The 13,755-nt window shown below is 47.2% G+C and overlaps 1 protein-coding gene across 1 annotated transcript in view; it reads right to left on the minus strand.

The window, feature by feature from the left end:
* Positions 1 to 5,847: 5,847 nt before the first annotated feature.
* C11H16orf74 (chromosome 11 C16orf74 homolog) overlaps positions 5,848 to 13,755 on the minus strand; it is a 56,555-nt gene continuing 48,647 nt past the window's right edge. The window contains exons 3-4 of the mRNA XM_038753813.1: positions 9,111 to 9,251; positions 5,848 to 6,485 (exon numbers count right to left, since the gene is read on the minus strand). Coding sequence (XP_038609741.1) covers positions 6,427 to 6,485; positions 9,111 to 9,251 — 200 coding nt within the window. The 3' untranslated portion in view covers positions 5,848 to 6,426. The remainder of the gene's footprint in view (positions 6,486 to 9,110; positions 9,252 to 13,755) is intronic.

Here is a 13,755-nt window from a genome sequence, read left to right on the forward strand (position 1 = left end):
TTTTAATCTCAGCCCCAACTGCCCTACGTGCAAATTATTCCTAGTCGGGGTGGATTGCATTTACCCCGTGCAGGTATATTTTTGGAAAGGTTTCCTGGAGAAAATTACCGGGTTTTTTTGCCTGACTGCAGAGGGCAAACCTACCATTAGGCATTACAAGTTAACATTAAAGATGAATGCGTCATGAATAGAGGATTAACATTTTTAGAAGCTCATACCACTCCCAGGAATCATGATGTCAGTACTTTGTGTTACCGATGAACTGTATTTTGGGCTTTTCCACACTTTCCACTTCCACTCTGCTGCTGTGGGGTCCTTCAGGACAGTCCTTAAGGCCCAGGTGTGTGTGGGGTGGGAGGGACACAGTCCCTGTCCCACAAAGCGCTCACAATCTTAATCCCCATTTTACATATGAGGTAACTGAGGCACAGAGAAATTGACTTGCCCAAGCTCATACAGCAGACAAGTGAAGCAGCATGGCCTAGGGAGTCAGAAGGTCGTGGGTTCTAATACTGGCTCTGCCACTTGTCTGCTGTGTGACCTTGGGCAAGTCATTTCACTTTCTCTGGGTCTCAGCTACCTCACCTGTAAAATGGGGATTGAGATTGGGAGCCCAGGTGGGACAGGGACTGAGTCCAACCCGATGTACTTCTGTCCACTCCAGCACTTAGTACAGTGCCTGGAACACAGTAAGCACTTAACAAATACCGCAGTTATTATTATTATTATTATTCTGTGGTGGAACTGGGATTAGAACCCAGGTCCTTCTGACTCTCACGCCCATTCATTCATTCATTCATTCAATCGTATTTATTGAGGCTTACTGTGTGCAGAGCACTGTACGAAGTGCTTGGGAAGTACAAGTTGGTAACATATAGAGACGGTCCCTACCCAACAACGGGCTCACAATCTAGAAGGGGGAGACAGACAACAAAACAAAGCATATTAACAAAATAAAATAAATAGAATAGTAAATATGTACAAGTAAAATAAATACAGTGATAAATCTGTACAAACATATATACAGGTGCTGTGGGGAGGGGAAGGAGGTAGGGCGGGGGGGGAGGGGGAGAGGAAGGAGGGGGCTCAGTCTGGGAAGGCCTCCTGGAGGAGGTGAGCTCTCAGTAGGGAGGGCTTTGAAGGGAGGAAGAGAGCTAGCTTGGCTGATGTGTGGAGGGAGGGCATTCCCGGCCAGGGGAAGGACGTGGGCCGGGGGTCGACAACGGGACAGGCGAGAACGAGGCACAGTGAGGAGGTTAGCGGCAGAGGCCCATGCTCTGTCCACTAGGCCATGATGCAAAATTAGAAATTACAGAGGTAGAGAAAAATGAAATCAAGTGGTGGCTGGAGGCTGAATTGGACAGAGGCTGCAATGGGCCAGGCCCCAGAACCCATCACTATCACCCCCTACCCTGCTATGAGGCCCAAAGGGGTCCAATGTGCCAGAGCATGGGCCTGGGAATCAGAGGATATGGGGTCTAATCCCACTCTGCCACCCACTTGTCTGCTGTCTGACCTTGGGCAAATCACTCACCTTCCCTGTGCCTCAGTTTCCTCATCTGTGAAATGAGGAGTAAGGACCTGTCCTTCCCACTGCTTAGACTGAGAGCCCCACGTGGGATAAGGACCGTGTCCCACCCGATGACCTTATATCTGCCCCAGGTTTTAGCACAGTGCTTGGCACATGGTAAAAACTAAACAAATGCATAATAATTCGATTATTTAAAGGGGTGGGGTGGACCAAGGGTCCAGGGACTGGAGCCACGGCTTGAGGAAACAGAATCAGCTCACTTCCCTTGGGCACAAAAGTTATTTGGACCCCACTGGCAGTAATATATCCCCCTGATGAAGGCTAACTAATGTGTGATATGGTTTTAGGACTGCTACAATGCCTGTGGAATCCACGGTGTTGCTTCAACCTACAGTTAGCACGGCTCTATGCAGATGAGACCCTGATATCTATAAATCGTTATGAACCCTTATAATGCAAATGGGAAGGGCTAGGAAGAGTCGGATATACACTCTTGGATTAGGTTTGCTGGAAAGAAATCAAAGAGCAAAACACAAAACAGAGCATAAAATACCAATCTTTATTGTACGCCAAGAAGCAATCGTCAACAGAAAAAAAACCCTTTCTGTCTACAGGGAAGAAGTAGATGAGTAGGCTCCCCAAATAATTCCTGCCTTCATCCAACCTTGCTGAATTTACAAAGTCAGAAGCAATCAGGTGGCCACAGGCATCAGACAGCTCCGGGCCTGTGTTCCGCTGAACTCAAATGATGACTGAACCGAACAGGCAGGATCAGTGACTAGTCCTGGAAATCGAAGCTCTCTCCACAGCCCCCCCCCCTCCCCCCATTTTATTTGAACAAGTGGGAATCCTGGGACTATTCAGGGGGGGCCAGCTTCCCTCTCTCCTTCATTACAAACCCCTGTTGCCATGGGCACTAAAAGCCTTGAGTAAAGAGGGGAGGATTAGAGGGAATGGGAGGTCAGAAGGAGTGTTGTGAACTGGAGTGAGAAGTAATGTAGCCCTGGAGACCACAGGGTTCCTATGGAAATCAAGTTGGTCACCATCACGACTTCCAGGGCCAGAGGGCTAGCCTGGCTTTGTATTTGCTTTTTTTTTCTTATGGAATTTTTTAAGCTCTTACTATGTCCCAGGCACTGTGCTGAACGCTGGGGTAGATACAAGCTAATCAGGTTGGACACAGCCCATACTCCACATACGGCTCACAGTCTTAATCCCCATCTTGTTCTCTGTCTCCCCGTTTTAGACTGTGAGCCCACTGTTGGGTGGGGACTGTCTCTATATGTTGCCAACTTGTACTCCCCAAGCGCTTAGTACAATGCTCTGCACACAGTAAGCGCTCAATAAATACGATTGATGACGATGATGATCTTACAGATGAGGTAACTGAGGTGCAGAGATGTTAAGTGACTTAGTCTAGGTCACACGGCAGACAACCGGACGAGCCAGGATTAGAACCCAAGTCCTTCTAACTCCCAGGCCCGTCCTCTGTCCACTAGGCCACGCTGCTTTTCTCAGGGGACTTCCCTTGGCTAGGCCTTTCCGAGAACTTCACTTTGTCCTGGAGGCAGAAATAGCCAGGGGGTATGCTCAGAAGTGCATTTGTGGCTGGCAGAGGTAGAACAGTGCTTGGCACATAGTAAGCGCTTAACCAATACCATAATTGTTATTATTATTAAATACAAGACTGCTGACCGAGACAGGCCAATTTGTTTTTGTGGTGAATACAGTGTGATCCTGAGGCTTCTCTCATTCGTCTACTTGCTTTCTTCTCAGGGTCCCGTGAAATTATCACTTTCCTTGGGCCTAGAGTGACCTCCTGCCCAGTTTCCTCTGGGCTGTCTTGGGGACATAATCATGGAGATAGCTCAGTGTGGGCAGGGAAAAAAATCTCAAGAGCTCTAGGCAGCAGCAATTTTAAAGAAGTTAAACTTTCCAACACTGCCTTACAGCTCTCTTGGGGACCCCTTGTGTGTAGTAAGGAAACACAGGAAGGTGGAAAGCCCTCTGTTGTAATAATAACCCTTACTGCAGTATTTGTTAAGTGCTTACTATGTGCCAGGCACTGGGGTAGACACAAGACAATCGCATGAGACACAGTCCTTGTTCTGCATGGGATTCAGAGTCGAAGTTGGAGGGAGAACAAGTATTGAATCCCCATTTTACAGATAAGGAAACTGAGGCAAAGAGTAATCCCAGCAGGCAAGCGGTGGAGCTGGGATTAGAACCCCCTCCTAGGCCAGTGCTCTAGACAGTGTCTAGTTTCCCCAAGACTGATAGGCAAGGATGCCCCCCTTGCCCCAGGCACATCCTGTGGGCTCTGAAGAAGTTGCCAAGATGCCCATATGGTTGCTAAGCCACATGTTTGTTCTTACAAGGCCTCTTCAGCTTACCCACAACACTGTTCTGTTGACTGCTGTGAAATCTGCATAATCACACCCACCATCCCTTGCCGTGCTAACTTACTCCATCACTTTGGCAGCCACCCAACCCAATTAAGTTCTCCCACAGGCAGGTTGTCCCCCCTTTTGCTGCTTAACTTAATAGCTGCATACCCTGATGACCCCAGAGGTGAGCATGTTAGGGCAGGTAATGGTCAGCTGCCCTCTAGACTGTAATATCTTTGTGGGTGGGGATCGTGTCTACCGCTCTATTAATAATAATAATGGTATTTATTAAGCGCTTACTATGTGCAAAGCACTGTTCTAAGCGCTGGGGGGATACAAGGTGATCAGGTTGTCCCACTTGGGGCTCACAGTCTTAATCCCTATTTTACAGATAAGGTAACTGAGGCACAGAGAAGTTACACAGCTGACCGGTGGCGGAGCGGGATTAGAACCCATGACCGCTGACTCCCAAGCCTGTGCTCTTTCCACTGAGCCACGCTGTACTCTCCCAAGCACCCATCTATAAAATAGGGATCAAGATTGTGAGCCCCACATGGGACAACCTGATAACCTTTTATCTACCCCAGCACTTAGAACAGTGCTTGGCACATAGTAAGCACTTAACAAATACCATTATTATTATTATTAGTAGTATAGCTTAGTGGCAAGAACCCAGGCTTGAGAGTCGGAGGTCATGGGTTCGAATCCCGGCTCCACCACTTGTCAGCTGCGTGACTTTGGGTAAGTCACTTCACTTCTCTGGGTCTCAGTTACCGCATCTGTCAAATGGGGGTGAAGACTGTAAGCCCCATGTGGGACAACCTGTTAGCCTTCTATCTACCCCAGTGCTTGGCACATAGTAAGTGCTTAACAAAGACCATCATTATTAATGGAAAAAGCACAGGACTGGGAGTCAGGGGATCTGGATTCAAATTCCTGATTCTGCCACTTCAATTCAGTCGTATTTTCTGAGTGTTTACTGTGTGCGCAGCACTGTACTAAGCGCTTGGAAAGTACAATTCAGCAACAGAGACAATCCCTACCCAACAATGGCCTCCCATTCTAGAAGGGGGGAGACAGACAATAAAACAAAACAAAGCAAGTAAACAAGCATGTGTGACCTTGGGGAAGTCACAACTTCTCTGGGCCTCAGTTTCCTCCTCGGTAAAATGGGGATTAAATGCTGTTACCCAGCCCCCTAGGACCATGAGACAGAGACTGTGTCTCATCTGCCTAAACTGAATCTATCCCAGAGTTTAGCACGGTGCTTAGCATATAAGTGCCTAAAAATTATTACTCATTATCAATTAATTATTATTAACTCACTGCACTGAAGGTGAACCAACTGCAGCTCTAAATGATATAGGATTGAAGATGATGGGTAAAGAGGGGAGAAGCAATAAATAAAAAATAATTCCCTGTGACCAAGTTCGTGGCTTCAAGAAATTCAATGGAAACCGCCTTGTCTGAGCCCTTTGGAGGCAGGATAAAAAGCTGGGAAATGAGTACGAGCCTAACTTGGTTCACTTCTCGGTTGCCAAACTCAAAAACAGACAGAACTTTGCCACTGGTACGTCCTCTAACTCCTCCCAAAACCCCTCAATAATAATAACGTTGGTATTTGTTAAGCGTTTACTATGTGCCAAACACTGTTCTAAGTGCTGGTGTAGATACAAGGTCATCAGGTTGTCCCACTGTGGGGCTCACGGTCTTCACCCCCATTTTACAGATGAGGGAACTGAGGCACAGAGAAGTGAAGTGACTTCCCAAGGTCACACAGCTGACAAGTGGCAGAGCTGGGATTAGAACCCTTGACCTTGGACTCCCAAGCCCGTGCTCTTTCCACTGAGCCACGCTGATGTTCTCACCATCTTGAGCCAGCTCTCCCCAAATAGTTTTCTTCTTAAACCCAAGAAGCAAGATGATTGGTTTGCCTCAGAATATCTTTATTTATAATTTTAAAAAACCTTATAAACAACAGTCAATCCTTTTAAATATTTGTGAAACAATTTTTCAGAGTCCCTCACCCCGTTTCTCCTAGAAAGATGGACCGTCTCATGCCCACGTGAGCAGAATCCCGGGGGATGGGGGGGACACGCCCGGAGCACCCCGGCAGGAAATGGTGTGGGTTGTGTTGTTTCCTGCTTGAGAGACTCCATGGGACCCTGGCACCACCACCACCTACTTCTTTAAATTTCCTTCTTTTCCTCTCTCCATTCTACAGGTGAGGAAAACACCTCACCTCTACGTTTCAGGAAGGGTTAGCCATCTCATTCACATCACAAGGCCTTCAGCACTGAGCCGCCATCATTCCGAAAGACTCACTTATAGGGTAGATAAGCCTTCAGACATATGGCCATTCAGTGCTGAGAGGGCAAGTGCAGGCAGGAGGGAACTAAGTCGGGTACTCAGGAGTCCAAACCCACCACCTGAGAGGCAATCAGAGGGAAACCTTCCTGTCCCATCAAGAAGCATCAGAGATGGGCACGGCCTCTTTCATTTGTTTCCTCATAGTTCAGCATCAGCATCGCCATCATCAGAGCAGGGCCCGGCCTCATCCAGCCGCACTAAGGAAAAAGACTGGGGAAGCAATGTCTGCCCCTTCCCTGGACCTCTTGGATGAGGACTGAATTTCCCCCAGTTGCCTCTGTTCCCTCACCCTCTCCCTCAACTCTGCCATTCCCTTCTGTGTCCATGTCCCCTAGTACATCCAGACTGCAGGTTTCTGGACGAGCCAAAAGCCCATTTGTGGATAGGCTGCATGATGCCCAATTGGGGCTGTGCCTTCACAAGCATTTTCCCAGCCTGGGCTCTCCATTTTTTTTTTGATGGTATTTGTTAAGCACTTACTCTGTGTTAGGCACTGTACTAAGCACTGGAGAAGTAAAAAATAATCGGATTGGACACGGTCCCTGTTCTGCACCAGACACGGTCTTAATCCCCCTTTTACAGATGAGGTAACTGAGGCACAGAGAAGTGACGTGACCTGTCCAAAGTCACACAGCAGACAAGCAGAGGATCCAGGATTAGAACACAGGTCATCTGAATCCCAGGCCCGTGCTCTTTCCACTAGGCCACACTGTTTCTCCTCAGGATTTTCCCAAGCTCTACAGTCTCTGCCTGTCTGGCTCCGTCCTATTCTACTGAGCCCCTAGAGCTACCCCCGTGCCATCAGAGAAGAAGCACCAAATCAGTGTCCCAGCCTTGTGGCCTTCCTCTAGGCCCCTAGGAACCATTTGGATATCATGGCTTACCAGCTGGCTTAGCCAACCAAAAAGTCTTGTCCAGAAAAAACACTTTATCCTCTGTCCTCTGAGGGAAGATTACGCAGGCTTGGGAGAACAGCTTTCTCAGAGGAAGCTCGAAAATGTTCTGCCCACCAGGTCAGAGGGGAGACTCTTGAAGGGGAGGTGACTGACTTATGGTGACTTGTAAATACTGCCACTCTGGATTAGAAAGGAAACTGGGCAAAAAGGATTGAGACCGTAGGGACCCGAAGTAGTCACTGAGATTTCCGATTCCCTCTGGGCACCCCTACCCTAAGAGGAAGCAGGGAGGCCTAATGGAAGGCGCATAGGTCAGAGAGTAAAGATACCTGGGTTCTCCTCCTGGCTCCATCACCTGCCTACTGGATGACTTTGGGCAAATCACTTATCTTCTCTGTGCCTCAGATTCCCCACCTGTAAAATGGGGATAAAATATCTATTTTCTTAGACTGTGAAACTCACAGGCAGAAACTGTTTCTGTTCCGATTATCCTCTATGGATCCCAGTGCTTGGCACACATTAGCCCTTAACAAACACCACTATTATTAGCAGTAGGAGTGATAAGGCCTGCCATTCCCCAGCCAACCAACCCTCTGTGCAAAGCAGTGACAGGGATTAGAGTCCATGCTTTCTGTGGGGCTCACAGTGTGGCTCGGTGGAAAGAGCATGGGCTTTGGAGTCAGGGTCATGGGTTCGAATCCCGGCTCAGCCACTTGTCAGCTGTGTGACTTTGGGCAAATCACTTCACTTCTCTGGGCCCCAGTTCCCTCATCTGTAACATGGGATGAAGACTGTGAGCCCCCCGTGGGACAACCTGATCTCCTTGTAACTTCCCCAGCACTTAGAACAGTGCTTTGCACATAGTAAGCGCTTAATAAATGCCATTATTATTATTATTATTATTATGAGCTTTCCCTGCAGAGAACCAGCATGGCACAGAGGATAGAGCGAATGTCATGGGTTCTAATCCCAGCTCCGCCACTTGTCTGCTGTGTGACTGTGGGCAAGTCATTTCACTTCTCTGGGCCTCAGTAACTTCATCTGTAACGTGGGGATTGAGATCTGCAAAGTGGGGACTGAGACTGTGAGCCCCACATGGGACAGGGACTACGTCTAACCCGATTTGCTTGTATCCACCCCAGCTTAGTGCAGTGCCTGGCACATAGTAAGCACTTAAGAAATACCGCAATTATTAATTATTTTTACCACAGAAACACAAGTTTTGCTAGTGGTGTGGGGTCAACTAGGTCTGTTCCAATAGCTGCCCCATTAACCCCTCTGCATCCCTCTCCCTCTGCCCCCCTGCCCCACCATACACCTAAACCTCACCTGACTGTTTTGAAGACCAATAGATCCACTCCTGGACTTTTGGGGAAGTGGATTTCAGAGTCAAGTTGGCTGTGGAAATGCTGAATTTAGCAGTCCGGTCTGTCTGGGTTCTACCCAAGTCAAGTCCGTTTTTCCAACTGCCCTGATTTAGGCGACGAGGCTAAGGCTGGGAAGGGGGTGAAGCCCTCTTGGCCGACTGACGAAAATCCACCTAGAATTTACGCTGGCGTCCCAGCTCCACGGCCCCGCTCTCTTTCCCTCCATTCCTGCCCCATCCATCAATCCAGTTTCCACTGTCGAGAGGAGCCGTCTGGCTAATTACTTAACATGCTACAGCTTGCTGAGGTTGGTAATAGTGATACGGTCCCAGCAGTGAGGTCTATGCAGATCCATTAATAAATCTTTAATAAACCCAGTTAAGGAAAAGGAAAGGGGTTGTGGGGGGAGGAGAATACTGCGCAGATGGGGCCCTCTGCAAGCTGCTCCCAGCGTCTGAGAAACTGTCGTCCCTCTTTAAGGCGGTCTCCAGCCTCCGCGGCTCTCCCCCCGGCTTCTCACGGCATCTGGCTCAACAGTTGTTGCACGGGGGCTCCTCACCTGCCCGCCTCGCGTCTCTTGGCACTGTCATGCCCGTAGGGGTAGGAGGTGTGATGATGATGTCCGGGACGTCCAGGTGTTTGTCGTTCAAGACGGGGGCCTCTTCGTTGCTGCTGCTGCTGCTGACACACATTTTAAAGCCTGAGAGAGCAAGCCGTGAAAAACACACATACACACACACACACACACACACACACACACACCAAAAAACAACCGTCAGTGCCATCTGGGGGGAACTGCAGTGAGCTGCCTAGTACTTCCCTGCTGGGCTTCTTGCTTGTCTGAACCTTAAACCAGATCTGATGGGGTGTGGGGGGAGAAGTGGGGAAAAAGCTTCCCAGCTGGAAACACAAAGCTGAGTTGTTTCTACACATCTAGGAGAAGGGGTGGGATTGAATACAGTAATAATAAGAAGAATAATAGGAGGAGTAATGGTGTCTTTTCTCTTCTAGTGCCTTGTCTTGCTCGACCTGAATCACAGCAAGATAGCACAGCTCTCTGCAGCGTGGCTACTTCTGGGGGAGACTGTGGAAGCACAATCGTCAGGTCTAACAGTTAAGGACGGAAGCTGCCTTCGAGCAGCCACGATTTAGGGAAACGAGACACAACCCCTGCTTCCCGGGACAGTTACTGTACGTGTTTTGCTGCTGCAAAAGGTAATTTATCTGAAACAGCAAAAAGCATTTGGATAGAAAAGCTTCCTCAAACCCAGGGAGTAATCCTATCCTTTGATTAACCAAACCAAAGATGGAGGATTCTTTGAATAACCTAGTTGGTGTCCATATTTCTGTCCAGGCTTCAGCAAAAAGAGAGCAGAAGTGTTTTGGATTTTTGCATCCAAAGTGGCTGAGTTCTGCCAACAAAAGTAGAAAGTTCTCACAAACTACCCGTCTTCTACAATGAATTCTCATTATCCCAAATCAGATAAACCCATCCAGCCATCTCTAGCAGTTATGCACTTATTTATACTTATCCTCAGCACTTATATATATATGTTTATTCAATTAGACATCAATCAATCATGTTTACTGAGCTCTTACTGTGTGCAGAGCACTCTATTAAGCATTTGGGAGAGTACAGTATAACAAAGTTGGTAGACATGTTCTGCTTACAGTCTAGACATGGAATTACTGATTTTGGTTACTCTGTTTGTGTTTCTATGTCTGTCTCCCTCTTTAAGAGTGTAAGCTTTCTGTGGGCAGGGAATCTATTCCCTACCCAAGCCCTTAGAAGAATGTATTGCACCCAGTGGGGTGAAAAAATCCTATTACTACTACCACCATTAATATCCAGGGGTTAGAGTCTGGGACTGTTTGACTTTTTTTAACAGTATTCGTTACGTGCTTGTCAAGCTAATCAGGTACAACACCTGATCCCACGTGGGATTCACATTCTTAATCCCTATTTTACTGATGAGGTATCTGACACACAGAGGAGTGAAGTTACTTGCCCAAGGTCACACAGCAGACAAGTGGCAGAGCCAGGATTAGAACCCAGGTCCTTCTGTCTTCCAGTCCTGTGCTCTATCTACTAAGCCACACAGCTTCCTTTTATGGGTGTAGTCAGGCCTGAGGCTTTTTAGGCTCAGAAATAGAGTACTTTTAGGGCCTGGATGTGGCCTGGGCACCTTGACTTAACGCTACTCAGAGACCAAACTCAGAACAGGAGCTGAATAATAATAATAGCTATTATTTTAGTACTTGTTAAGCGCTTACTACGTGCCAAGCACAGTTTTAAGCACTAGCGTAGATACAAGTTAATCAGGTTGGACCCAGGCCCTGTCCTATATGGGGCTCACACTCTTATCCCCGTTTTACAGATGAGGTAGCTGAGGCACAGAGCTGAAAATGGATCCATCTTATCAAAGGCCTTATGGAAGCATGTGGATGGGAAGACAGCAGGGAAGAAGGATGTGCCGTCTTCCCTGGTAGTGCGTGTGCAGGAACCTGAGGGCAATAGGCCTGGGGAGTGTGTGAGCGCTGACTCCTTGAGGAGGGAGAAGCCCGCTCATTGTCTTACCACTTTGGGACCCCACCATACCGGGTCTCATTTCTGGCCCGGCAAAGAGGAAAGAACAGAGGAAAGGTCAAAGGAATGGCAGGGAAGGATATTATTTTGTCTACGGCAGAGACAGGGGAAGATGACCAATAGAAGTTGTGCAAGGAGAAGCGCCCTGTGGGCAGGGAACATGCCTACCAACGTTATATAGCCTTCTCTCCCAAGCATTTAGTGCAGTGCTCAGCACAAAGTAAGCACTCAATAACTATTAGTAATGGCGTAGTGAATAAGCATGGGCCTGAAAATCAGGAGGTCACGGGTTCTAATCCCGGCTCTGCCACTTGACTGCTGTGTGACCTTGGACAAGTCACTTCTCTGTGCCTCGGTTACCTCATCTGTAAAATGGGGATTAAGACCGTGAGGCTTTTGTGGGACAGGGGCTGTGTCCAACCCAATTTGCTCGTATCCATTCCAGCGTTTAGTACTGGCACAAAGTCAGTACTTAACAAATACCACAATTAATATTATTATTGATTGATTGAGAAAATGTGCACAGACTCAAGAGGGTTTGGATAAATTCATGGAGGAGCATCTCATCATAATAATAATATTTATGGTATTTGTTAAGTGCTTAGTATAGGCCTATAAAATACTATATGCACTGTAATAACTGCTGGGGAAGATACGAGGTAATCAAGTAGGACACAGTCCCTGATTGATGGAGCTCACAACAAAATCCAATAATAAGGTATTAGAGGCAAAGAGGGAGAGATGTAAAGGGCATGAGTTCATTTTGGTGCGAATGGCGGGAGAGGGGAAGACTCTTCCCCAGCTCGCGTAATACCCGAGACGCTTTTGGCACTCCTGAGACGTATTATTCCAGTGCAATGTGTTTTGCAGAAAGCCTCACGAAGGAGCAGCAGTATATTAACCTGCCTCTTCCTAATCCAGCCCTCTGATCCCCCTAACAGGCTAGTGAGAATGTGGGTCAAAAGTTAAATGTGTATGTTGTGTGAACAGAGCATGGGTCCAAAACAGAGGGATTTTTTTTTTTTCTAATCTTCCCAGGTTTAGCTGCATGTCAAGGGGTACCCAGGGGTTGGGAATGTCACTTATGGGCCCCAGGGGGTTGGAGGGTTAACTATGAGCGGTTAAGGTCATGTTAAGGGAAGGGAAGCAGTTAAGGGAAGTGGTGTGGCCTAGTGCATAGAGCACAGACTTGGGAGTCAGAAGGTCATGGGTTCTAATCCAAGCTCCGCTGCTTGTCTGCTGTGTGACCTTGAGCAAATCACTTCACTTCCCTGTGCCTCACTTCCCTCATCTGTAAAATGGGGATTAAAACTGTGAGCCCCATGCAGGACACGGACTGTGTTTGCATCCACCCCAGTGCTTAGGACAGTGCCTGGCACGTAGTAAGCACTTAACAAACACCACAATTATTATTATAATTATTATTTGGGCTCTTTTCCTCTTTTAATCCCTATAAAACTAAGGCTTGGACTCTAATGAAGAATGAGAAGCAGCACGGCTTAGTGGATACAGCACCGGCCTGGGAGTCAAAAGGTCATGGGTTCTAAACCTAGCTCTGTCACTTGTCTGCTGTGTGACCTCAGGCAAGTCACTTTACTTCTCTGTGCCTAAATTCCCTCATCTGTTAAACTGGGTGAGCCCCATCCAGGACAGGGACCGTGTCCAAACCGATTTGCTTGTACCCACCCCAGCGTTTACTACCGTGCCTGGCACATAATAAACACTTAACAAATACCACAATTATTATTATTATTATATCCAGCATTCACAAATTGTATTCTTTTGATCTCAATATTCAGATTTGCTTAATCTAATAATCCAACGGATGATTCTCCTCCTCTTTTGACTCCATTTACCCTGTGAGGGGCCAATCAGCCTGCAGAGAACAGCAATTAAAATTCAATCAACTCTCAGTTAATTAGTTATGGTATATGTTTAAGGGCTTATTACATATGCCATGCACGCACTGTACTGAACGCTGGGGTAGATACAAGATAATCCGGTTGGACATAGTTCCTTTCCCACATGGGGCTCATAGTCTAAGAGCAAGGGGGAACACGTATTTAATCCCCATTTTACAGATAAGGAAACTGAAGCTGAAACTGAAAAGTTAAGTGACTTATCCAAGATCACATAGCAGACAAGTGGTAGAGCTGGGATATGAGCCTGCTCCTCCGTCTCCCAGGCCTTTGTTCTTTCCACTAGGCCACGGCTATAATAGTTAATATCATTACTTACCAAAATATTATTTTTTGGCCTCATTTCAATTTTTCCCCCACTAAATCTTCTACCATATTATTAACAATAGCAAACCCCCTTGGCTATTGATCTACTGTCACTGTAGAACCCTGAAAAGACTGAAATCTCATAGCTTGACTGTCCCATCAGGTGTTGCTGAGATTTGTAGTTCCAGTTTTCTCCAGTTCTGTAAGTGTAAGAAATGTAAGCTCCTTGAGAGCAGGGACTGTGTCTTTAACTTTTATTGAATGTTATCAAGCTCCTAGAATAATAATAATGTTGGCATTTGTTAAGCGCTTACTATGTGCCGAGCACTGTTTTAAGCGCTGGGGTAGATACAGAGTAATCAGGTTATCCCACGTGGGGCTCACAGTCTTAA

This window comes from Tachyglossus aculeatus, chromosome 11 (assembly GCF_015852505.1).
Source record: "Tachyglossus aculeatus isolate mTacAcu1 chromosome 11, mTacAcu1.pri, whole genome shotgun sequence".
NCBI lineage: Eukaryota > Metazoa > Chordata > Mammalia > Monotremata > Tachyglossidae > Tachyglossus > Tachyglossus aculeatus.